At 44.6% G+C, this 25,581-nt stretch overlaps 2 protein-coding genes across 2 annotated transcripts in view; both read left to right on the top strand.

The window, feature by feature from the left end:
* The window catches only part of USP21 (ubiquitin specific peptidase 21), a 24,256-nt gene extending 15,701 nt beyond the window's left edge, over positions 1-8,555 (top strand). The window contains exons 6-14 of the mRNA XM_087705165.1: positions 1,907-2,018; positions 2,589-2,726; positions 3,903-3,967; positions 4,234-4,337; positions 5,848-5,934; positions 6,675-6,753; positions 6,933-7,040; positions 7,895-8,009; positions 8,290-8,555. Of these exons, the coding sequence (XP_087561291.1) occupies positions 1,907-2,018; positions 2,589-2,726; positions 3,903-3,967; positions 4,234-4,337; positions 5,848-5,934; positions 6,675-6,753; positions 6,933-7,040; positions 7,895-8,009; positions 8,290-8,380 (899 nt within the window). The 3' untranslated portion in view covers positions 8,381-8,555. The remainder of the gene's footprint in view (positions 1-1,906; positions 2,019-2,588; positions 2,727-3,902; positions 3,968-4,233; positions 4,338-5,847; positions 5,935-6,674; positions 6,754-6,932; positions 7,041-7,894; positions 8,010-8,289) is intronic.
* Positions 8,556-11,151: 2,596 nt separating this feature from the next.
* On the top strand, positions 11,152-25,062 carry PPOX (protoporphyrinogen oxidase). Its single transcript, XM_087705164.1, has 13 exons — positions 11,152-11,198; positions 12,680-12,773; positions 13,902-14,036; positions 14,509-14,624; positions 15,786-15,918; positions 18,786-18,930; positions 19,847-20,037; positions 20,663-20,723; positions 21,524-21,642; positions 22,025-22,138; positions 23,428-23,577; positions 23,663-23,705; positions 24,655-25,062. The coding sequence occupies exons 2-13, from the start codon at positions 12,687-12,689 to the stop codon at positions 24,789-24,791; spliced, it is 1,431 nt and encodes a 476-aa protein (XP_087561290.1). The 5' UTR covers positions 11,152-11,198; positions 12,680-12,686; the 3' UTR covers positions 24,792-25,062.
* Positions 25,063-25,581: the final 519 nt, after the last annotated feature.

The following is a 25,581-nucleotide window of genomic DNA, read 5'->3' as shown; positions in this document are numbered from 1 at the left end:
TGGGAGTAAGGCCACAGGTGGACGGTGAATGGCCCCTCCCAGAGGAAATAAAAGAGGAGCGACAGGGGAGTGGAGTTTGCAGGAGACAATTAGTTCGCTTCATTGGTTCGTGACCCTCCGAGGCTCCTGGCCAAGTTGTGCAGATATCAGCCTGGCAGCTCTCCAAGCCAGAGAAGGTCTGTGACCGTAAATCCTCCTTCGAAAGACTTTGCTGGAGGTGAAGGAGCAGAATCAAATTAACAAAAGGGTTTTTTTTGCCTGGACAAGCAGTTTGCTTGGGAAGAGTTACCTAACCAGATTGCAAAGCAGAGAGCTATATCGGTCTCCAGAGAGAGGCTTAATCCCAAGTCTTACAGGCCACGATTATATAAGCACGCCCGGTCTTAAAGGGGTATAATTAGAAGCCTTAATGCCAGGGCAATCCCGTCCTTCGGTCCCTTGTGGGCTGTTTTTAGCCTCGGCTGGTAAATGTAAGACCCATCCCCCACCCCACAAAGGACTCCAAATCACCCATGCGGCCCAAGAGGGAAGCTTTGTAGCTCAGGGTTGAACGCTGGTGCTCTCTGAGCTTCCTTTGGCAGGCATGTGTTTGCTCGCAGAGGATTGCCGAGGCCACGCTTCAGTTAGTGGGGATATTTTTATTTTATTCGTTACATTTCTCTGCTGCCAGGTTCACTGGTGGCAGCTGCTGTGTCGGAAGCCCACAACGAAAGGGAAACGGCCAGAATATCTCAGGCGTCGATTAAGCCAGGGGCAAGCGGGAGGGTCATATTCTTTGATACAAAATATTTTCAGTAGTAATTGCTTTCTGCAGGGAACGCCCCTGCTCTCTCAATAGATGGGAGAGAGGGGGGTGGAGAGAGAGAAGGAAAGAGGGAGAGAGAGAAAGAGAGAGAAAGGGAGAGAATGAGAGAGAGAGAGAATGAGAAAAAGCGAGAATGAGGGAGAAAGAGAATGAGAGAGAAAGAAAGAGAAAGAGAGAATGAGAGAGAAAGACTGAATGAGAAAAAGAGAATAAGAGAGAATAAGAGAGAGAAAGTGGGAGAAAGAGAGTTGAGAGAGAAAGCGGGAAAGAAAGAGAATGAGAGAAAGAAAGTGGGAGAAAAGGGGAGAGAGAGAAAGAGAATGAGAGAAAGAAAGAGGGAGAGAGAGAGAGAATGAGAGAGAGAAAGAAAGGGAGAAAGAGAAAGAAAAAGAAAGTGAGAGAAAAGGAGTAAGAGGGAAAGAGAATGAGAGAGAAAATGAAAGAAAGAGGGAGAGAGAATGCGAGCGAGAGAGAGAAAGAGAGAAAGAAAGGAAGAAAAAGAGTGAGTGAGAATGAGAGCAAGAGAGAGAGAAAGAGGGGAAAAAAGAGAATGAGAGAAAGAAAGAAAGAGAAAAGGAGTAAAAGAGAGAAAAAGAATGAGTCCCCTCCGGGGAAAAGGGCGGCATATAAGTGCAATAAATTCAATTCAAATTCAATTCAATGAGAGTGAGAGAGAGAACGAAAGAGGGAGAAAGAGAAAGAATGAGAAAGAAAGTGAGAGAAAAGGAGTAAGAGGGAAAGAGAATGAGAGAGAAAGAAAGAAAGAGGGAGAGAATGAGAGCGAGAGAGAGAAAAGAAGAAAGAAAGAAAGAAAGAAAAAGAGTGAGTGAGAATGAGAGAGAGAGAAAGAGAGAAAATGAAAGAGAGAAAAGGAGTAAAAGAGAGAGAGAAAGAGAATGAAAGCGAGAGAGAGAAAGAAAGAGGGAAAGAAAGAGAAAGTTGCGTCACCAATTAAAATAAAGTCCTTCTCAGTTCAAGGCCCTTTAGGAATTAATCCTCAGCAGGATGAGGGAGACTTAGTCTATTAACCTTTTGATCTAGTGAATTGGGAGGAGAAGGCAGGTGTGAAACTGACCGGTGGGTGTGTCCCCTTCTTTCCAGCCTTTGCAGATGTCATCGCCACATTGTGGCACCCCGATACCACCGAGGCCGCCAACCCCAGCCGCTTCAAGTCCGTCTTTCAGAAATACGTCCCATCTTTTACAGGATACAGGTGAGGGATGCCCTGCTGTATTTCTACTACCCGTTTCTACTAACGCTCACTAATGGCAAAAGTTACCATCTTACAAATCTGTGGTACGGGGTTTCCCAGCCTTAGCCATGTAAAGAAGGGGGAACTTCAACTCCCAGAATCCCCCAGCCAGCCTGCTTTAAGACGGGTGGGCTTCCACTCCCAGAATCCCCCAGCCAGCCTGCTTTAAGACGGGCGGACTTCAACTCCCAGAATCCCCCAGCCAGCCTGTTTTAAGAGGGGTGGACTTCAACTCCCAGAATCCCCCAGCCAGCCTGCTTTAAGAGGGGTGGGCTTCAACTCCCAGAATCCCCCAGCCAGCCTGCTTTAAGAGGGGTGGGCTTCCACTCCCAGAATCCCCCAGTCAGCCTGCTTTAAGAGGGGTGGACTGCAACACTGCTGTCATCTATCCAGGTCCTTTACTTCCTAGCTATGGAATTTCCGACATTCCCTCAAGGATTTATGATCGGACTCATTTTGTCCGGGAGTTGCGTTATCTCACAACTTGGGAAATAGCCGCAGCTTGTGACTCTTTCCCTCTTTTCTTTCCAGCCAGCAAGACGCTCAGGAGTTTTTGAAGTTCCTCATGGACCGACTCCACGTGGAGATCAACCGGAAAGGCCGCAAAAGCCCCTGCATTCTCTCCGACGCCAAGTGGCCCTCGGTCCTCGAGGAATCTGAAATGTTCAGGTGAGCCGGGGACCTGAAGCGAAATATTTAATTGCACCCTCAACAGAAGACCCGTTTGTTATTTATCGGTTGGCGTCGCCACTGCACGGGTCTCACTTCCCTTCGGCACAAAATTTACAACAGCAGCCAATTTTTTTCCTTTTTAAAAATGTTAATTTTTCGGATATGGCTTACCGTTTGATATATTAGTAAAGGTGCTTATTTATAGATAGATAGATAGATAGATAGATAGATAGATAGATAGATAGATAGATAGATAGATAGATGATAGATAGATTAGATAGTTTATTTATATATAGATTGATAGATAGATGAGAGAGAGAGAGAGAGAGAGAGAGAGATGATAGATAGATAGATAGATAGATAGATAGATAGATAGATAGATAGATAGATAGATAGATAGATAGATAGATGATAGATATAGATAGAGATATAGATAGATAGATTAGATAGATAGATAGATAGATAGATAGATAGATAGATAGATAGATAGATAGATAGATAGATGATAGATAGTCTTTTCCTTTGCTGTGTTACTATATAGGTTCTTTTTATTTGTTTTTTAAACCCTTTTTTCTACTTAGCTTTTATATTTTGTGGTGTATAATTTTATAATTTTTCTTTGTATCTGCTTGCCTTTTTCCATCAGCTTTATATATTTGATACGGCCTGTTGATTTACTCACCAAGTTTTTTTTCCTGTTCTATTTTTTTTTTTGTAGTGAGCTGGTTTTCTTTTGCATCATTGTCTATTTTTTAAACTTTTCCTAAAACAAACAAATTATTAGTTCTTTTAAAAATAAATAAATAAACGAATCTCTTTTTCTTTTCTTGTCTTCAAAACCTGAACGTCAAAGCAATGAAAGTTTTTCTTTGCTTCAAAAAGTGGCTATATTGATGACACAAAATAAGAACTCTGTTTTGGCCCCCAATCACCCTTCCATCCTTCCTTCCTTCCTTCCTTCCTTCCTTCCTTCCTCCCTTCTTTCCTTCCTTCCTTTTTTACTTCCTTTGTGCCTTCCTTCCTTTTCTCCTTCCTTCCTTTTTTACTTCCTTCCTTTTTTCTTTCCTCCCCTTCCTTCCTTCCATCTCCCCTTCCTTCCTTTTTTCCTTCCTTCCTTCCATCTCACTTTCCTTCCTTCCTCTTCCTCATTTTCTTTTTCTGCTCCCCTTCCAGTGACGATGAGCAAGCTAACCAGATGTGGAAACGCTACTTGGACAGAGAAGACAGCAAAATAGTAGGTGAGCAGGCCCTCACTCCAATGACATGGGGGGGTGTCTGGTGTGTGAGTGTGTGTGTGTGTGTTTGTGTGCGTGTATGGCCATCAGAACTCGGGAACCAGCTCGCGAGTGGCCCTGGAGAGGCCATTGTCGCTTCAAATGGCCACTAAGCCAGCAGTCGTGAAGCGAGGACTGCCTGTCCCAAGCCAAACGTCTTGATCTCTCTAAAGTTTCCAGGCTGATCCTTGGAGTAATAGAACCTCCTCTCCCTCCTTCTCTCCCACCAGATCTCTTCGTTGGCCAGCTGAAGAGCTGCCTCAAGTGTCAGGCCTGTGGCTATCGGTCCACCACCTTCGAGGTTTTTTGCGACCTCTCCCTGCCGATCCCCAAGGTGAGACGACCCCCCCCCCCCAAGGGATCGCCCACAGCAGCCGGCTGATCCATTCGAGTCCAGAAGTTTGATCGTTGGTAGAGATCGGGGTGCTTGGGGCGCAGAAGGCGGGGGCTCTTGCTGAGGTCGTTTCACCCCCATCCCTGTTCCATTGCCCTTGTTCCATTCCATTGGATGACGTATTGAAATATTTTTGATAAATGGGAAAGCGATTGCTCGGAGCACGGATGACGTTACCTAGCTGGGTCAAGAAACGTATGCAAGGAAAGAGCCAAACTCCTTGAATTGATACCAAGAAGGGAGAATATTTGTAGCTCGGGGTTGAAATATTGGGGGGGGGGGGTTTGCTTTGGTGCTCTCTGAGCTTGGTGGTTTTGTTGCAGGCGCTTCATGACCCAGCTAGGTAACATTATCAGTGCTAGAAGGGGGAAGGAGGAAGGGGAGAATTGTGGGGTCCTTGGTGCTCTCTGAGCTTGGTGGTTTTCTTGCAGACGTTTCTTGACCCAACTAGGTAACATCATCAGTGCTAGAAGGGAGTTGGATGGGGGTGGGGAGGAGATAGATAATGAGCAGGAAAGAAGAGGAGGAGGAGGAGGAGGATTGTGGGGTCCCTAGTGCTCTCTAAGCTTGGTGGTTTTCTTGGGAGACGTTTCATGAACCAAACTAGGTAACGTCATCAGTGCTAGAAGGGGGAAGGAGGAGGAAGGGAGGACTGGGGTCCTTGGTGCTCTCTGAGCTTGGTGGTTTTCTTGGGAGACGTTTCATGAACCAAACTAGGTAACGTCATCAGTGCTAAAAGGAAGTAGGATGTGCAGAGAGGAGGAGGAAGAGGAGAACTGATACAGATACAGATTAACAGACTTGGAAGGGACCTTGTAGGTCATCTAGTCCAACCTCTCCCCCCCCCCCCCAGCTGTGGGGTCCTTGGTGCTCTCTGAGCTTGGTGGTTTTCTTGGGAGACGTTTCATGAACCAAACTAGGTAACGTCATCAGTGCTAAAAGGAAGTAGGGTTTGCAGAGAGGAGGAGGAAGAGGAGAACTGATACAGATACAGATTAACAGACTTGGAAGGGACCTTGTAGGTCATCTAGTCCAACCTCTCCCCCCCCCCCCCAGCTGTGGGGTCCTTGGTGCTCTCTGAGCTTGGTGGTTTTCTTAGCAATACAATAGCAATAGCAATAGCAGTTAGACTTATATACCGCTTCATAGGGCTTTCAGCCCGCTCTAAGCGGTTTACAGAGTCAGCATATCTTGCCCCCACAGTCTGGGTCCTCATTTCACCCACCTCGGAAGGATGGAAGGCTGAGTCAACCCTGAGCCAGTGAGATTAGAACCGCTGAACGGCAGATAACAGTCAGCTGAAGTGGCCTGCAGTATACTGCACCCTAACCGCTGCGCCACCTCGGCTCTTGTTTCTTGCAGACGTTTCATGAGCCAACTAGGTAACATCATCCAGTTGTTAAGGGGGAAAGGTCTTTCTAACCAAACACTCTTTTTCGGGTTTATGCAGAAAGGATTTGCTGGCGGGAAGGTCTCGCTGCTCGACTGCTTCAAGCTTTTCACCAAAGAAGAAGAGCTGGATTCGGAAAATGCGCCGGTAAATTTTCCCTCCCCTTCTCCTCCTCCCCGGGGCCCCCCCAGGAAATGTCAACCCGTGAGATTTACGAATTGACTTTGTAGTCCTCGCCTTACAACAGTTGATTTGGGGACCATTCAAAGTGACGACGGCACTGAAAAAATGGGGCAAGCAAGGTCATAAAATGGGGCAACACTCGCTTAGCAACAGAAATTTTGGGTTCATTTGTGTTCGTAAGTCGAGGGCTACCTGTAACCATTTCTACAGGATTTACACTAAGCCAAACTTACTCTTCCCTTCTCTCTTTCTTTCTCATTCTCTTTCTCTCTTTCTTTCTTTCTCCATCTTTCTCTCTTTCTTTCTCATTCTCTCTCTCTTTCTCCCTCTTTCTCTCATTCTTTCTCTCTTTTTCTTTTCTCTCTTTCTCTTTCTTTCTCTCATACTCCTTTTCTCTTTCTTTCTTCCTCTTTCTCTCTTTCTTTCTCATTCTTTCTCACTCTTTCTCTCATTCTCTTTTTCTTTTCTTTTTCTTTCTCTCATTCTCCTTTTTTCTTTCTTGTTTCCTCTTTCTCTTTCTCTCTCATTCTTTCTCTTTTTCTCATTCTTTCTCCCTCTTTCTCTCTCTTTCGTTCTCTCCCTCCCTCCCTCCCTCCCTCTCCTCTCCTTTACAATCTGTCTTTCTCTGGCTCTCCTCCTCTCCCTCTATCCTGTTCTCTCCACTCCCTCTCTCCTCCCCTCCCTCTCTCCTTTTCTCTCCCTAGGTATGTGACAAATGCCGACAAAGGACTCGAAGCACCAAGAAGCTGACCATCCAGCGTTTCCCCCGTATCCTCGTGCTACGTATCCTTTCCCCATTATTGGCTTCTCCGTCTCCCTCCTGGCTTCTTGAGGGAAGGAAATGCAGGAGAAAGAGGGAGAACGGTGATGTGGAGTCACCTAACAGGGAGAGGGGCTGCCTAAAAGCCATCAACATGGGCAAAGGCCGGAGTTATCCTCTCCTTGACTAGCTGTTTCCCCAGATCTCAACCGGTTTTCCACCACCCGCTATTCCATTAAGAAATGTTCTGTCTATGTGGATTTCCCCCTCCAGCAGCTCAACCTGAAGGAGTTTGCCAGCGAAAAGGCCGGTAAGGGATCTCCTGAATTGGCAATGATTCTTTCTGGGTATCTCTCTTTTTTTTTTAGAAGGGAATGGAATGGAACAATGAATGAGGAGAGAAAGTAGAGGATGAGATGGGAATAGAATAGGATTGAGGAATAGAATAGAATAGAATAGAATAAGGGATGGGAAGGGGAAGGGGAGTAGAATAGGAGATTAGAACAGAATAGAGTAGAGTAGAATAGAAACTAGAATAGAATAGAACAGAACAGAATATGGAATACAATAGAAATTAGAATAGAAACTAGAATAGAATGGAGAATAGAAACTAAGAATAGAATAGAATAAGGGAGGGGAAGGAATGGGAATAGAATAGGAGATTAGAAAAGAATAGAAAATAGAATAGAATAGAACAGAATATAGAATAGAATAGAAATTAGAATAGAATAGAAATTAGAATAGAAACTAGAATAGAGAATAGAATGGAGAATAGAATAGAAACTAAGAATAGAATAGAATAGAATAAGGGAGGAAGGGAGGAGAATGGGAAGGGGTGTAGAGTAGGAGATTAGAACAGAACAGAGTAGAATAGAATAGAATAGAAAGTAGAATAGAAACAAGAATAGAATGGAGAATAGAATAGAAACTAAGAATAGAATAGAAACTAAGAATAGAATAGAATAAGGGATGGGAAGGGGCAGGGAAGTAGAATAGGAGATTAGAACAGAATATAGAATAGAAATTAGAATGGAAACTAAGAACAGAATAGAGAATAGAATAGAATTTTAAAAAGTATTTTTAAACAGAGCCAATCTCACTCTTGGCATCCAGCCTGTTTTCCGCTATCGGTGTACATCACATGCCATTCTCTCTCTTTTGGAGGCACCCCCGTATACAACCTGTACGCCTTGTGCAACCACTCCGGAAGTGTCCACTACGGTCATTACACAGCCTTCTGCAAAGATCAATCCGGCTGGCGTGTCTTTAACGATTCCCGGTAAGTGTGTGTCTGTGTGTTTGTGCATTTAAACGTAGCACGTAAACAGTTGAAACGGGTGGACTTTCTCGGCGGGGAAGTGAAGTACATCAAATTACAGCTAGTCCTAGACGTAACCTCCCCATTTTTATGTTTAACATTTTTAAAAAAAATTAAAGACAAATGTCTCACTTAACCAACGGAATTTTGGGTTCCATTGTGGTGATAACTCAAGCGCTGCCTCTACTCACTCTCTCCTCTCCGTCTTCCCCTTTTCCCAATCCCTCCCTCCCTTCCGCAGGGTGTCCCCCATCAACGAGAACCAGGTCCCTTCAAGCGAAGGTTACGTACTTTTCTACGAGTTGGACGATTTGCACTGGAAGAAACAGTAAAAAAAGGAAGGAAAAAAACAGGGAGAAAAAAAAAGAAGTATTGATTCCCGGCCCTTTTCGACCACGAAGCCCCTCAGACTGGCGTGTGGGCTCTTTTAAACCTTCAGAAGAAAGGGAAGGGGGAAATAAAAGCAGTGGTGGGGAAAAAAAGAATTAATAAAACCCAGGAAACGATTACCACGTGAGGAGTTTGGTTCTCCCAACGGCTTGGATCGCCGCTTCTGGTTTTTTTTCCCTACCTTTTTAAATCCAGGTTTCTTTGGGGCTTTTTTTTAAAAAAAACAAAACACATTGTTTTATTTTTATTTCTTGCCTCTGTGGGGTTTTCCTCGCTCCTCAATTCCCCAGAGTTTTAAGATTAGAAGGGGGAGAGAAAAAACATTGATTTTGTGGGGAGGGAAAAGGAGGATCGGAAGGGTCGCAACCTCAGAGAGAGGGAGACACGCTGTGAAGCGAAGCAGCCTTTTTCCTCGTCTGCACATCCATTTTCCCCCCTTTTTTCACCTCCTTCCTTCCTTCCCCGGCTCTCTTCCCCCTAACCCTCAGGGCCAAACTTAAGGTGTGCTTAGACACCCCACCCCACCCCCTCAGTCCGAGACTGGGGCGTCGCGCTTGGTTTTAACAACTTTCTACACAATGAAGGGTTTGTTGTACATTTGCAGTAGATGACTTGAGAGAAAATGAAGAGATTGAAACTTTTTGTGAATAAATTTATTTAACAAAAAAAAAAAAGAGAGGAAACCCCTCACGTTGTCTTTGGTTCTGTTTGGGGGGGTGGAGAGGGATGTGTGTCCCTCGAAAGGACCAGCTTTTTGAAAAGTTGGCTTGAGTTGTGAGTGATCCCTGGGGAATTTGGGGGAGGCTGAGAATTTCTTGAGTTTTCACTGATCCAATAATCTGATGCGTACAGAGAAAAAATAAAAGAAATTATAAGGGGCTTGCTCCTGGGGAGGAAAGCGATGGCAAACCTAGACGGCATCCTAAAAAGCAGAGACATCGCCCTGCCAATCAAAAGTGCATTGAGTCAAGGCTACGGTTTCCCCAGTTGCAATGGAGGGCTGTGAAGGTTAGGCAATAAGGAAGGCTGAGCGCCAAAGAATGGAGGCCTTTGAACTCTGGTGCTGGAGAAGACTCCTGCATTGAGTCCCTTGGACTGCAAGGCCATCCAACCGGTCAGTACTGGAGGAGATCAACCCTGGCTGCTCTTTAGAAGGCCAGATCCTGAAGAGGAAACTCAAAGACTTTGGCCACCTGATGAGAAGGAAGAAGGACTCCCTGGAGAAGAGCCTCATTCTGGGAACAATGGAGGGCAAAAGAAGAAGGGAACGGCAGAGAAGGAGGGGACTGGATGGAGTCACTGAAGCAGTCGACGTGAGCTTAAATGGGCTCCAGAGGTTGGGACAGGACAGGAAGGCCTGGAGGAACATGGTCCATGGGGTTGCGATGGGTCGGACACGACTTCGTGACTAACAACAACAGAAAAAAAGACCTTCCTAATTGATATGGAAATCTTGATGAGTGGGAGTCATTCCGGGCAGATGTGAAACACCACTGGAATTGATGAAGTAAGATAGACTGTGTCTCAGTGTGGAGGTTCCATTAAGACATATCAAGTCTCAAAAGCCGTTGAGAATTTTATTTTCCATCCCATCGTTGGATCCCCTTTTCAAAACGTCTGGAATGGAGTTGTCAACTTCTTTGGAGAGGTTTTTTTTCTGTCTAGGATAAAAGTCTGTGTTTATCTGTATCTGTCTCTCTCTCTGTATCTCTGTCTCTCTCCCTCCCTCCCTCCCTCCCTCCCTCTCTCTCTCTCTCTCTGCGTAATGGAGGAAGCTCCCATTCCTTGTCCCAGCTTCTGCCAACCCAGCAGTTCAAAAGCACGTAAAAAATGCAAGTAGAAAAATAGGGATCACCTTTGGTGAGAAGATAAAGCGTTCCATGCGCCTTTGGCATTGAGTCATGCCAGCCACGTGACCATGGAAACATCTTTGGACAACGCTGGCTCTTTGGCTTTGAAACGGAGATGAGCACCACCCCCTAGAGTCAGGAACAACAAGCACATATGTCTGTGTGTGTGGGGGGGGAAACCTTTTACATTTCCCTATTTTGAATTTAGGCATTACAACCCATCTGGAACCACCTCCTTAGGGCCAAATTAGTACAAGAGCTCACTCAGGAGGTAGAACCTCCAGTGACAGAGGGAGTCTATAGGCTTCCTGAGCCTATAAAAAACTTTATTACTTTTTTATTACTTTTTTTTAAAAAAGTATTTTTTTAAAAAAAATAGCATTTGGTGAATGGGGAGAGAGGGTGTTGCAAACTCTCCTGAGCCAAAAAAGTAACTGTTTCATTATCAAAAGAACGAGATGATTAACAATTGCATTAATTTATAACGCCTCATTCTAAGCCGCACAACAACCCTGCAGAGTTGTGCAATCACACCTTAAGAGCTGCTGCTCTCATGTTGGAGGTAAAAATCCTAGTCCTCATGAAGTTATCTCTGTTAGATCAAAAGTGGGCACTCTATTAGATCCGATCGATTTGCTTAATTATTTTTTTTTAATGGAATTTAAGCGCCATCTGGAGAATAAAATAAAATAAAACAAAATTTGCTCAATGCTGCATCTCGCTACTTCCGTCAACATACCGAAGTCCCCGCCCACGCCTCCTCCTATTGGAGGGGATCGGCCCAATCCGAGAGGGCTGACGTCACCGCCGGTTTCGACCAATCCGGGCGGGTAGGGCGGAGCTCGCATAGCAGTTGCGCTGTTGGAGGGGACTGGAAACTGTTTGAGTTGGCTCGGCGTGGGAACCGCAGGTTAGAGGGGCCGCCGCGACACGCGTGTCATCACTGGTCGTCTGAATGCACCCGGGAGTTGGAGAAGGCGGGATTTACACGCGGGAGGGCTTCGTTTTTGCAAAATTGGGGTCAGGAGAGAGGAAAAAAGCGCGGGAGGGCGAGGAAAGCTTGTAGAGGGTGGATATTGACGCCACTGGGAGGGTTGGAAGGCAGATCAAAAGGTCAGATGGGAGAAGGGAGGGATTATATACAGGATCGTGGCGACTCAGGGCTTCACAGATTAACACCCTGCAAGGGTTAGGAAGGGAAGAAGATCCGTGAGAAGTGAGAGTTAAGACGCGCGTGTGTAATGGTCTCAAAGCAGGAGGGCCTGTGGGTGGGTTTCAGGAAGGGAAATCCTACAGCGGCACGTGGATTAACTTTTCCTTCCTTCTTCCCTCTTTTCAAGAAGAGACTGGACAGCCATTTGCCTGAAATAGTATGGGGTTTCCTGCTGGAGCAGGGGGTTGGACTAGAAGACCTCCAAGGTCCCTTCCAACTCTGTTATTCCTCCCTTCCTCCCCCTCTCTCCCCCCTTCCCATCCCTTCCTTCCTTTCTTTCTCTTTCCATCTCTTCTTCCTTCCAAGGTCCCTTCCAACTCTTATTCTACCTACCTTCCTTCCTTCTTCCCTTCCTTTCAATCCATCTATTTATTTATCTATCTAGTCACCTTCCTCCCTCCCCCTTCCTTCCTTTTTCTTCCAAAAAAGGTTTTCAAGAAGAAAACCTGGACAGGCACTTGTCTGAAATGGTATAGGGTCTCCTGCTTGAGCAGGGGGTTGGACTAGAAGACCTCCAAGGTCCCTTCCGACTTTTATTCCTTCCTTCCTCCCTCCTTCCCCCTCTCTCCCCCTTTCCCATCCCTTCCTTCCTTTCTCTCTCTTTCCATCTCTTCCCTCTCTTCCCACCCCTTTTTTTCCTCTTCCCATCTCTTCCTTTCTTCTTCCCTTCCTCTTTCCCTCCCTCATAACAGAGTTGGAAGGGACCTTGGGGGTCATCTAGTCCAACCCCTTCTCAAGCAGGAGATCCTATCCCATTTCAGACAAATCACTTCTTGAAAACCCCCAGTGATGGGGAAGGGAGGAAGGAAGGAAGGAAGGAAGGAAGGAAGGAAGGAAGGAAGGAAGGAAGGAAGGAAGGAAGGAAGGAAGGAAGGAAAAATAACAATATCAGAGCTGGAAGGGACCTTGGAGGTCTTCTAGTCCAACCCCCCGCTCAAGCAGGCGACCGTATCCCATTTCAGACAAGCAGTTGTCCAACCTCTTCTTAAAAACTTCCAGTGTTGGAGCATCCACAACTTCTGGAGGCAACTGAATTCATTGCATTTAATCTAACAGTCCCTGCTGGCTGATGGGTTTGTGTGCCGTCACCCCAAAGAAAAACTACTCTTACCCAGTTTGGGGAAAATTCACCCGGATTTTTGGAAACCCAACTTTTATCGCATCCTCTCTCCTTTCAGATTCCTAATGCAGCTGCGAGTGGCTGTCCTGGGCGGAGGGGTGACGGGTCTCGCGGCTTGTTATTATCTTGCTAGAAGCTCGCTAGCATCTAAGGTGAGGCCTGTTGAATCACTCAATGTGATTTATTGCTGTCAAAGATCAGTATTCTTTCTTTCTTTCTTTCTTTCTTTCTTTCTTTCTATCTATCTATCTATAATCTATCTATCATCTCTCTATCTCTTATCTTATCTATCTATCTCTATCATCTTTCTATCATCTCTATTTATCTCTATATCTAATCATCTCTGTCTATCTATCTATCTATCTATCTATCTATCTATCTATCTATCATCTATCTATTTATCTCTCTTTATCTTATCAATCTATCATCTATCTATTTATCTCTAGCTATCTCTTATCTATCTATCTATCTATCTATCTATCTATCTATCTATCTATCATCTCCCTCTATATCTATTACCTATTTCTCTCTATCTCTCTATCTCTCTATCATCTCTATTTATATCTATCTATCTATCTATCTATCTATCTATCTATATCTATCTATATCTATCTATCTATCTATCTATCTATCTATCTATCTATCATCTCTCTATCTATTATCTCTATCTATCATCTCTATCTGTCTATATATATATATATATATCATATATCTAATCTATCATATATCTAATATCTCTATCTAATCTATCTATCTATCTATCTATCTATCTATCTATCTATCTATCTATCTATCTATCTATCTATCATCTCTCTCTATCTGGAATCTGGGCAAGTGAATGGAGCTAGTTTTAGTGGCCAGATGCCTTTCCTGTCACCAGAGCGGAGTTTTGTTTGGCAGATCTACTCTCACTGTGCCACAGAGAGAGAAATAGCTGCCTCTACCTAGGATGGAACTGATGGTGAGACGAGAGCGCCACCTCTAGGCCACCCACTCCATAATCCAGTGTTTTTCAACCACTGTGCCGTGGCACACTAGTGTGCCGTGACATAGTGTAAGGTGTGCCGTGGGAAAAACACCTGTCTATATTGAATATAGGCACAGAGTTAATTTTTTTTAACATTTTCTAATGGTGGTGTGCCTCGTGATTTTTTTCATGAAAAAAGTGTGCCTTTGCAGAAAAAAGATTGAAAAACACTGCCATAATCAACTCAATCTATGTGTTGCATTGTCTTTATTCTTCCTCTCTTTTTCCTGTCTCCCCCCCTCCTCCCGCACAGGTCATCCTTTTGGAGGGCAGCCACCGGTTGGGGGGCTGGATTCATTCCACCCAGACGGAAGATGGGGCTGTTTTCGAACACGGTCCCCGAGGGATCCGACCTGCTGGACTTGTAGGGAAAAACACCCTTCTGATGGTAGGTTGTTCCGGTGACTGAGCCAAACGTAGTCCTTAGAGCACAACCACTTGTTTTGAGAGGGAGAGACAAAGAGGGAGAGAGAAAGAGGGAGAGAGAGAGAAAGAAAGGGAGAGAGAGAAAGAGAGAGAAAGACAGAAAGAGAGTAGGAGTGAAAGAGAAAGAAAGCGGGAGAGAAAGAGAAGGGGGAGAGAGAAAGAGAAAGCGTAAGAGACAGAAAGGGAGAGAGAGTGAGAAAGAGAAAGAAAGACAGAGACAGAAAGAGAGGGAGAGAGAGAGAGAAAGAAAGAGGAAGAGGGAGAGGGGGAGGAAGAGAGAAAGGGAGAAAGAGAAAGAAAGCGGGAGAGAAAGAGAGAAAGGGGGAGAGAGAAAGAAAGAAAGAGAAAGAAAGAAAAAGAGAGATCATCCCAACTTTGAAATTATGAGTTACATTTCTTGGTTCAAGAGCAACAACGTTGTGATTTTATTCTAGGTTTCGGAACTGGGCTTAGAAGCCGACATTCTCCCCGTTCCAGGAGACCATCCAGCTTCGAAAAACCGCTACCTCTACGTCGGAGGTTCCCTTCACAAACTCCCTTCCGGCATTAAGTACGTCCATCATTCCACAAAATCCAATAATTTGGATTTTTTTGGGGGGTGAGGGGGGAATGCATCCTTTTTCATTTGAGCTGGGTGGAATTCTTCCTGACGTTTCACAACCCAACTAGGGAACCTCATCAGTGCTCGAAGGGAGTGGGGATTGTGGAGAGGAGGAGGAGGACTGTGGTGTCCTTGTTGCTCTCTGAGCTTGATGGTTTTCTTGCTGGCGTTTCACGACCCAACTAGGGAAGATCATCAGGGCTAGCACCCTCATAGCACAAGCCTCGTAGCACTGAAGATGTTACTTAGTTGGGTTATGAAATGTCTGCAAGAAAACAAGAAAGTTTTGAGAGCACCAAGGGCATCACAAGCTTCCTCCCTTTCCTTCCTCCTCCTCCTCCTCCTCTTCTCCTCCTCCCCCTCTCCTTTTCTTCCTCCTTCCCTTCTCTTCCTCCTCCTTTCCTTCTCCTTTTTTTTCTCCTTCTCTTCCTCCTCCTTCCCTTCTCCTTTTCTTTCTCCTTCTCCTCCTTCCCTTCTCTTCCTCCTACTTCCCTTCTTCTTTTCTTTCTCCTTCTCCTCCTTCCCTTCTCTTCCTCCTCCTTCCCTTCTTCTTTTCTTTCTCCTTCTCCTCCTTCCCTTCTCTTCCTCCTCCTTTCCTTCTCCTTTTCTTTCTCCTTCTCCTCCTTCCCTTCTCTTCCTCCTCCTTCCCTTCTCCTTTTCTTTCTCCTCATCCTCCTCCCCTTCTCTTCCTCCTCCTTCCCTTCCCCTTTTCTTTCTCCTTCCCTTCTCTTCCTCCTCCTTCCCTTCTTTTCTTTCTCCTTCTCCTCCTTCCTTTCTCTTCCTCCTCCTTCCCTTCTCCTTTTCTTTCTTCTCATCCTCCTCCCCTTCTCTTCCTCCTCCTTCCCTTCTCCTTTTCTTTCTCCTTCCTTTCTTTTCTTTCTCCTTCTCCACCTTCTCCTTCCCTTCTCCTTTTCTTTCTCCTTCACCCTCTCCTTCTCCTCCACTCCAGAATCCCATTCCTTTGTAGCACTGATGATGTTACCTAGTTGGGTCAAGAAACGTCTCCCAAGAAAACCGCCCAGCTCAGAGAGCACCAAGGACCCCCTCCTTTCAACCCTGAGCTACAAATAATTCTCCTCTCCTCCATCCATAATATTTCTTCTGTTTCAGGGGCATTTTCCAGACAGTCCCTCCATTCTCCAGGCCTTTTGTCTGGAGTGGGTTGAAGGAACTCTGGGCTTCTCGTGGAACGGAGCCGGACGAGACCATCCATGCTTTCGTGGCCCGTCGTTTTGGCCAGGAGGTATTTCCACGAGCTAAGAAACCAACCCCCCACACCAAAAATTTCTTGGTTTTAGAGGTCACCCTGTTTTCCAGCCAACCCTTAGCTCTGCCCTTCAGCCTTTTAGCAATAGCAATAGCAATAGCAGTAGACTTATATACCACTTCATAGGCCTTTCAGGCCTCTCTAAGCGGTTTACAGAGAGTCAGCATATTGCCCCCAACAATCTGGGTCCTCATTTTACCCACCTCGGAAGGATGGAAGGCTGAGTCAACCCTGAGCCGGTGAGATTTGAACCGCTGACCTGCTGATCTAGCAGTAGCCTGCAGTGCTGCATTTAACCACTGCGCCACCTTGGCTTTTAACCTCTGCTTGCCGTACAAAAATAAGTCATTTTTTCCCAGGGGGAAAATCCCCTTGCTAAGTTTCTTCATCATCTTAAAAACACAGGAAAACGTAGAAAACAAATCTGAAAGTTCATTTTCCAAAAATTGGGTGGGGGGGGGGGAATAGGAATTAAACAGCAAAGCTCGTTTTCCAAACAGAGGAAAAATGTAGAAAAGAAACCGGAAAGTTCATTTTCCAAACAGAGGAAAAATATAGAAAATAAACTGGAAAGTTCATTTTCCAAACACAGGAAAAATATAGAAAATAAACTGGAAAGTTCATTTTCCAAACACAGGAAAAATATAGAAAATAAACTGGAAAGTTCATTTTCCAAACACAGGAAAAATATAGAAAAGAAACTGGAAAGTTCATTTTTCAAACACAGGAAAAATATAGAAAATAAACTGGAAAGTTCATTTTCCAAACACAGGAAAAATATAAAAAGCTCATTTTCCAAACACAGGAAAAATATAGAAAATAAACTGGAAAGTTCATTTTCCAAACACAGGAAAAATATAGAAAAGAAACTGGAAAGTTCATTTTTCAAACACAGGAAAAATATAGAAAATAAACTGGAAAGATCATTTTCCAAACCCAGGGAAAAATAGGAATTAAACTGCAAAGCTCGTTTTCCAAACACAGGAAAAATATAAAAAGCTCATTTTCCAAACGCAGGGAAAAACAGAAAATAATCTGAAAGGCACTGAAATGGTGAAAAAAATGGTAACGAAGCTTAAACCAAAGGAGAAATTTTCTTTAAAAAAAATTAGAATGTTTTATATTCTGTCAAGGCTGGTATTTGGAAAGGGGGGGACAAAGGGGGAAGGGAAACAGGGTGGGAATCCTTCTGCCTTATCAGCCTGATGCAGGGAAGGCTGTCCTTCTTTTAAAATAATCTTTCTTTCTGTACGAGATGATGTGAGACTAGAGAAATGTAGAATAACTTATGGGCAGCTTCAGCCTGGGAGAAACCAGACTAGCCAATGAATATGATATGAATACTATTTGTTAAATGTATAAATTGCCTGACTCCCAATGCCTCTATTTTTTTTTAGCAAGCTACAACTAGAATAGAAGAGAATGTAAAAAATAGAATAGAATATAGAATAAAATATAGAATAGAATAGAATATAGAGTAAAATATAGGATAGGATAGAATAGAATAGAGAATAGAATATAGAGTAAATATAGAATAGAATAGAATATAGAGTAAAATATAGAATAGAATATAGAGTAGATATAGAATAGAATATATAGTAAAATATAAAATAGGATAGGATAGAATAGAATAAAATATAGAGTGAAATATCAAGTAGAGTAGAATAGAATATAGAGTAAAATATAGCATATAGAGTAAATATAGAATAGATAAAAATATAGAATAGAATATAAATATAGAATAGAATATATAGTAAAATATAAAATAGGATAGAATAGAATAGAATAAAATATAGAGTGAAATATCAAGTAGTAGAATAGAATATAGAATAGAATATAGAGTAAAATATAGAATATAGAGTAAATATAGAATAGAATATAAAAATATAGAATAGAAAATAGAGTAAATATAGAATAGAATATAGAGTAAAATATAAAATAGGATAAGATAGAATAGAATATAGAGTGAAATATCAAGTAGAGTAGAATAGAATATAGAATAGAATATAGAGTAAAATATAGAATAGAATATAAAATATAGAATAGAATATAGAGTAAATATAGAATAGAATATAGAGTAAAATATAAAATAGGATAAGAGAATAGAATAGAATATAGAGTGAAATATCAAGTAGAGTAGAATAGAATATAGAATAGAATATAAAAATATAGAATAGAATATAAAAATATAGAATAGAATATAAAAATATAGAATAGAATATATAGTAAAATATAAAATAGGATAAGATAGAATAGAATAGAATATAGAGTGAAATATCAAGTAGAGTAGAATAGAATATAGAATATAATATAGTAAATATAGAATAGAATATAAAAATATAGAATAGAATATAAAAATATAGAATAGAATATAGAGTAAATATAGAATAGAATATAGTAAAATATAAAATAGGATAGGATAGAATAGAATAAAATACAGAGTGAAATATCAGAGTAGAATAGAATATAGAATAAAATATAGAATAGAATATAGAGTAAAATATAGAATAGAATATAGGATAAAATCTAGAACAGAATAGAATATAGAGCAACTTATGAACCCTGGTTTTTTAAAAACTGGTGGTTTTTTTTCCTGGAAAAGCTCTTTTAAAAGTTTTTTAAACACGTAAGGCCCGTGGCAAAAGGAAATGTAACAATTGGGGTGACGGGAATATTGAAATGCAGGCTGTGCTGGTTGTAAACCCGAGGACTGCTTGTAACTCCGAGGACTGGGTTGTAAGTTGCCTTTTTTACCCCAGCACCATCGTAACTTGGAACAGTTGCTAAGTGAACGTACGAAAACCGAGGACCGTCTTTAACCCCGTGGTGTTTTTTCTCGTCAGATGGCTGATATAACTATAGATAGCCTCTGTAGGGGAGTCTTCGCGGGTGATTCTCGAGCCTTGAGCGTCCGCTCCTGTTTTCCGACGTTATTCCTAGCGGAGCGGAAACACGGTTCCGTTATGCTGGGCATGATCCTTGCCAAAAGTGAGTTTTTAAGGGGTGGGTGGGGGAAGGTCATCCAAACCATCCTTTTAACCCAGAGGAACATTCCTATTTTTAAGAGAAAATAAAATTGCAACAGCCAGAGAGCTAACCCGGAATCTCCATTTCCCCTGCCGGCTTGTGGAGGAAGCAGGATTGGCTTAACGACCTTGTGATTCACTTAACAACCGGCGATTTAACCTAGCCAAAAAAAAGGGTCGTGAAATTATGCTCATTAAAACAACTGCCTCACTTAGCGACCAAAACGCCAGTCTCCGTTAGGGTGGTAATTCGGGGATTAAGCTGTAGGTTAATCCCCCAGTTTGGGGGGCTGAAAGAGAAGCCGAGCGGGTTCCCTGTTGAATTTCTACTTACTGAACAAGTGCATAAATGCCGGCAAAGTGTCTTGCAGTCCCGCAGGTCTTCCCTCTGCTTGGAAAGCCCATGCTCCTAGTCCTCAGTGAGGTTCCTCTGCTGAGCCTCCTTCTCGGCCAGATCCAATTTGAACCGAGCTGTTTTGCCAACTCTTTCTCCTGGGGGCTGCTTAGCTCCAGCAACGGCTTCCTATTGGGGCCCTAAGGAGCCCGGGCGGGCGGGCGGGCAGCTGAGGAGGGGCTGGGAGGGGCACATAGAGGCCGTTGTGAGTGACATTGAGTTGGCCATGCCCACTCAGTCACATGACCACCTAGCCACGCCCACCCAGCCAGTCATTACACAGAACATGGTCCGCGGGATTTAAAATTATGAATTTAGCGCTCCCCGGGGTCCAAAAGGTTGGGGACCCCGATCTGGCCAGCAGAACCTACACCATGTTTAACAGATGGTAGTCCAGTCTCTTGGTGGTTGGGGGGGCGACCCCTAACCAGGTTTGGCCAACCGAGGAAGCGTTCCCAGAGTCCCCTCTCTCTTTCCTTTCCAGAAGAAGCTTCCACAGCGGATTGCCAGCTGATCCGCCAGGCCCAGGAAGGACGCTGGAGCCAGTGGTCCCTGCGTGGCGGACTGGAGACCCTTCCCCAAAGCTTAGCTTCCTTCTCGAGAGAGCGAGGGGTCGAAATCCACTGCAACGCCCCCGTGAAGCGGCTGGACAGAACGGCCTCTGGGTCCTGGCAGGTGGGGAGAAGGCCAAAGGGGGATTTGGGGGAGGGGGTGTCCCCTGGTGTCCCCCCGCCCGTTTTCCTCCTTCCAGTCTTCCATCCTGGGGAGGGGGTGCAAAGATTGGTATTGTGGTGTGACAGCTTAGAGGCGGAGCTCTCATCTTGCAATCGATAGCTGTCAGTTCAATCCTAGGTAGAGACCGATATTTCTCTCTCTCTGGGCACGATGGGAATAGAATACCGCTCTGGCGACAGGAAAGGCATCTGGCCACTAAAACACTAAAACTAGCTCCATTCAGTTGCCCAGACTCCACCCTGCAAGGGATTATGAAGATGATTATGAAGAAAATGAAGATGATGATTGCAAAGAGAGGGATCATTTCTCCCAACTTTGGGGTCCCCATATAACGGGGCACAGAAGAAGTGTCGTTTCATCTGGGCGCTAGGAAGAAGGAACCTCCCTCTGTATCAATTAAAATAATAATAATAATTTCTGCACTTAGAAATGTAGCTCATCGGGCTCGGCTGATGGCGAGCTAGATTTCTAAGCTTCGGGGAAATTCACATCCTGAATAGCCCGTAAGCAGATTAAGTCGCTTAGAGAATGTTACGAGCTGACGGTGTCTTATTTTTCCCCGTAGATTGTGCTACAGGATGGCATCGTGGAGGCCGATCATGTGATCAGCGCTTTGCCCGCCAGAGGTAGGAGAAACGGTTGTCGTTGTGGCAGTTGTGAAGTGTGCTGTTGCGGCCCGCCAACAGAGCTGGCAGTAGATTCGGAGAGTGAGGAGGGTTGGGGAGGAACCTGGGCCAGTCCTGGAGTCTGGGGAAGGCTCGGAGGAGGGCTCTGTGTCGGAGGCAGAGAGGGGGCCAGGGCCGTATGCCAGTTATCAGCTGCCTTCAGAGTCAGACATCAGTGAGGCAGAAGAACAGCTGGAGCCTGTTCCCAGTGTGCGCATGCGCAGAGTTGCCAGAGGAAGGGAACAGCAAAAGAACAGGGGTCGACTTGGGAGTAAAGCCGCAGGTGGACGGTGAATGGCCCCTCCCAGAGGACATAAAAGAGGAGCGATAGGGGAGTGGAGTTTGCAGGAGACAATTAGTTCTCTTCATTAGTTTGTGACCCTCCGAGACTCCTGGCCAAGTTTTGCAGATGTCGGCCTGGCATCTCTCCAAGCCAGATGAGGTCTGTGACCGTAAATCCTCCCTTGAAAAACTTTGCTGGAGGTGAATGAGCAGAATCCACAGTCAATTAAGAAAAGGTTTTTTTTGTCGGGACAAGGAGTTGGCTTCAGGCTCTTGGTCAGAACAAGCGCAACTCATACACACAAACACACACACACACACACCTACCTGTTTGAAGGAAATAGCAACCTTAAATGAAGCAGTGTTACTTGGTTGATGGCTTTGGTGCACCTTTGAGGACTAGAAACTTGCGACGGCCAATCTGAAAACAAAAAATCCTGATATTACAGCCTTTTTTTTTTTCCTCTCCACCCTCCCAGCTCTGGCTGACTTGCTCCCTGCCGGATTCGAACCCCTTATCCAAGACCTGCTGGCTATCCGAGCTGTTTCCGTCGCGGTGGTGAATCTACAGTACGAAAACGCACAACTTCCTGTCACGGTAACTTTTCGGCTAATGTGATTCCAAAGAAAGGAAAAAGCAGATATTGAAAAGGGCCCAAATCCCACCACAACCAAGTCACACCGGGGGGGGGGGGGGAGCCAATTCGCTTAACAACCATTGTGATTTGCTTAAGGACCACATCCATAAGGGTCCTAAAACAGGCTCCGAACTCATTTAATGACCAACTTGCTTAGCGACAGGCATGTATGACTTTCAGGATCTTATGGGTAAGGCTTCCAAACAAGCTACGGAGCGGTGATTTTTTAAAAATTTCTTTGATTGCTTTGGTGCAGCTTTGAGGACTAGAAACTTGCGACGGTCAATTTGAAAACAAAAAATCCTGATATTATTTTTAATATTTTTTAATTTTTTCCCTCAGGGATTTGGACACTTGGTGCCTTCGTTTGAGGATGGTCCCTTGTTGGGCATCGTTTACGACTCGGTGGCATTTCCCCAGCAGGATGGTAGCAAAGACTCTACCACTCGACTGACGGTACGAAGGAGGGGGGGGATTATGGTCTCTTAATCTTTCCCCGCGTTCTTGTTGGATTTTTTTTTTTGCAAAGTTTTTTTATTTTTTTCCCTTTCAAATTCATTCGTAGATATACATTCTTATAATTGCTATTTAACATTTATCTATTCATCATTAATCTCTATATTCATTTTTACATATAGCTATCTATCATATATCTGTCTGTCTGTCTGTCTGTCTAGCTAGCTAGCTATCTTATCTATCTATCTATCTATCTATCTATCTATCTATCTATCTATCTATCTATCTATCTATCTATCATCTATCATCTATCTATCTCTATCTTATATATCTATCATATCTGGACGTCGACACCCAGAATCCCCCTGCCAATATGCTTTAAGATGGGCGGACTTCAACTCCCAGAATCCCCCAGCCAGCAAGCTTTAAGATAGGTGGATTTCAACTCCCAGAATCCTCCAGGCAGCCTGCTTTAAGACAGGAGGACTTCAACTCCCAGAATCCCCCAGCCAATATGCTTTAAGAGGGTGGACTTCAATTCCCAGAATCCCCCAGCCAATATGCTTTAAGAGGGTGGACTTCAACTCCCAGAATCCCCCAGCCAATATGCTTTAAGAGGGTGGACTTCAACTCCCAGCATTCCCCAGCCAGCAAGCTTTAAGATAGGTGGATTTCAACTCCCAGAATCCCCCAGGCAGCCTGCTTTAAGACAGGAGGACTTCAACTCCCAGAATCCCCCAGCCAATATGCTTTAAGAGGGTGGACTTCAACTCCCAGAATCCCCCAGCCAGACAGCTTTAAGATAAGACTTCAACTCCCAGAATCCCCCAGGCAGCCTGTTTTAAGACAGGAGGACTTCAACTCCCAGAATCCCCCAGCCAATATGCTTTAAGAGGGTGGACTTCAACTCCCAGAATCCCCCAGCCAGCAAGCTTTAAGATAGGTGGATTTCAACTCCCAGAATCCCCCAGGCAGCCTGCTTTAAGACAGGAGGACTTCAACTCCCAGAATCCCCCAGCCAATATGCTTTAAGAGGGTGGACTTCAACTCCCAGAATCCCCCAGCCAGACAGCTTTAAGATAAGACTTCAACTCCCAGAATCCCCCAGGCAGCCTGTTTTAAGACAGGAGGACTTCAACTCCCAGAATCCCTCAGCCAATATGCTTTAAGAGGGTGGACTTCAACTCCCAGAATCCCCCAGCCAATATGCTTTAAGAGGGTGGACTTCAACTCTCAGAATCCCCCAGCCAGCCTGCTTTAAGGGGGCTGTTTTTGTTTCCGATGATCAGGTGATGCTTGGCGGCGCCTGGTTTACATCCCACCTGGGTGACCCGGACACCATTCCTCACAGCGAGTTGTTAAGCAGAGCTCAGGCGGCTGTGAAGAAGCACCTCGGCATCTCCGCGGAGCCTCTTCGCTCCATCGTTAAAGTCCATAAGGTGAAGTCCTTTGAACTTATCTATTTATTTATTTTTTTCTCCTCTCCGACTCAAATAACTCTGCAAATTTTTCTCCCTTGTGCAGTCCTGCATCCCTCAGTACTCGCTCGGCCACTGGAAACACATGGGTAAGTTTTAAGGCTGGCTCTTTTGCGGCCAAGCTCGCTTAACAACGAAAAGTGATTTGCTTAACAACCTTAGACAAAGCGGGGCACAAAATGGGATGTGACTCATTTAATAACTGCCTTGCTTAGCAGCGGCAATCCTGATCTCAATTGCAGTCATAAATTGAGGACTTCTTTCCTCTCCTTTCCTTTCTCCTCTTTCCTTTCCTCTATCTTCCTTCCTTATTCCCTTTCCTTTCTCTTCCTTCCCTTTTTCCTTTCTCCTTTCCCTCTTCCCCCTTTCCTTGCTCCTCTTTCCTTTCCTGTTTTCCTTCCCTCTTCCCTTTCCTTTCTTCCCTTCCTCCTTTCCTTCTTCCTTTTCCTTTCTCCTTTCACTATTCCTCTTCCTTCCTCATCTCTCCTTTCCTCTATCTTCCTTCCTTCCCTCTTCCTCCTCTCCTTCCTCCTCTTTCCTGTCTTCCTTCCCTCTTCCCTTTCCTTTCTTCCCTTCCTCCTTTCCTTTCTCTTCCTTCCCTTTTTCCTTTCACTCTTCCTCCTTTGCTTTCTCATCTTTCCTTTCCTCTTATCTTCCTTCCTTCCCTCTTCCTCTCCTTCCTCCTCTTTCCTTTCCTGTTTTCCTTCCCTCTTCCCTTTCCTTTCTTCCCTTCCTCCTTTCCTTTCTTTTCCTTCCCTTTTTCCTTTCTCCTTTCATTCTTCCACCTTTGCTTTCTCATCTCTCCTTTCCTCTATCTTCCTTCCCTCCCTCTTCCTCTCCTTCCTCCTCTTTCCTTTCCTGTCTTCCTTCCCTCCATCTATCTTCCTTCCCTCTTCCCTTTCTTCTTTCTTCCCTTCCTTCTTCCTTTCCTTTCTCATCTTTTCTTTCCTCTACTTTCCTCCCCTTCCCTCTTTCGTTTATCTTACTTCCCTTCCCCTCTTCCCCCTTTCCTTTCTCCTCTTTCCTTTTCCTTTGCAGAAAGTGCTACTTCCCAATTGAAGCAACACAATCTGCCCCTTAGCCTGGTGGGCGCTTCTTATACCGGGGTCTCCGTCAACGATTGCATCTTCAGCGCCCAGACAGCGGTGGCTCACCTCGCGGGCGGCATCTCCTGAGCACGAGCCGAGTTCTGGATTCCTGGGATCCACCCTCTCTTGAGGACTTTTTGAGGAAAGAGTTGAATAACAGAATAAGAGAGCTGGAAGGGACCTTGGAGGCCTTCTAGTCCAACCCCCTGCTCAAGCAGGAAACCCTATAAGATTCCGGGCAAATTATTATCCAATCTCTTCTTTAAAAACCTCCAGGGATGGAGCACCCACAATTTCTAGTGTCAAGCTGTTCCACGGGTTAATTGTTCTAACTTTCAATAAATTCCTCCTGAGGTTCCCTGTTGCTTCCCTCCTTGGTGATTTCCCATCCGTTACTTCTCATCCTGCCTTCTGGTGCTTTGGAGAATAGGCTGACACCCCCCCCCCTTTTTTGGGGGGGGGCAATTAGAGCATTTGCCAAGCCAAGTTGACGAGACCTAACTCGGTTTGCGTTATATCTATATGTGTCTAGAAATGGCTCTATTTGTGCGTCTTTGTCTGTGTGTTCCAACATAACTCTGGACCGCCTGGAGCAATTTCAGCCAAACTTGGAACACAGATGGATTACTCTCTGGATACCAATACTGTGGGGGTAAGACACCCCTAACACCCCTCAGGGTGTGTGTTCTGTTAAGATACAGCCTGTTGTGCCTTAAAACGGCTTCTACCGTACTGCCGTGAAATGGCTCCTACAGTGGAGGAGCCATGGTAACGGCTTCACAGTACTCCACAAGGGGGCTCTCCCCTTTGGTAAGGGGGAAAATCCAACATTAGAAATTACGTTCGGTCCGGACATTCTCCCCCCACCCCCCTAAAA

The sequence above is a fragment of the Thamnophis sirtalis genome, unplaced genomic scaffold (assembly GCF_051295495.1).
Source record: "Thamnophis sirtalis isolate CommonGarterSnake01/CBP01778 unplaced genomic scaffold, rThaSir2_p1.2 scaffold_2, whole genome shotgun sequence".
Lineage (NCBI taxonomy): Eukaryota > Metazoa > Chordata > Lepidosauria > Squamata > Natricidae > Thamnophis > Thamnophis sirtalis.
The sequence above is the reverse complement of the archived record's forward strand: the minus strand, read 5'-3'. Positions and strand labels throughout refer to the sequence as shown.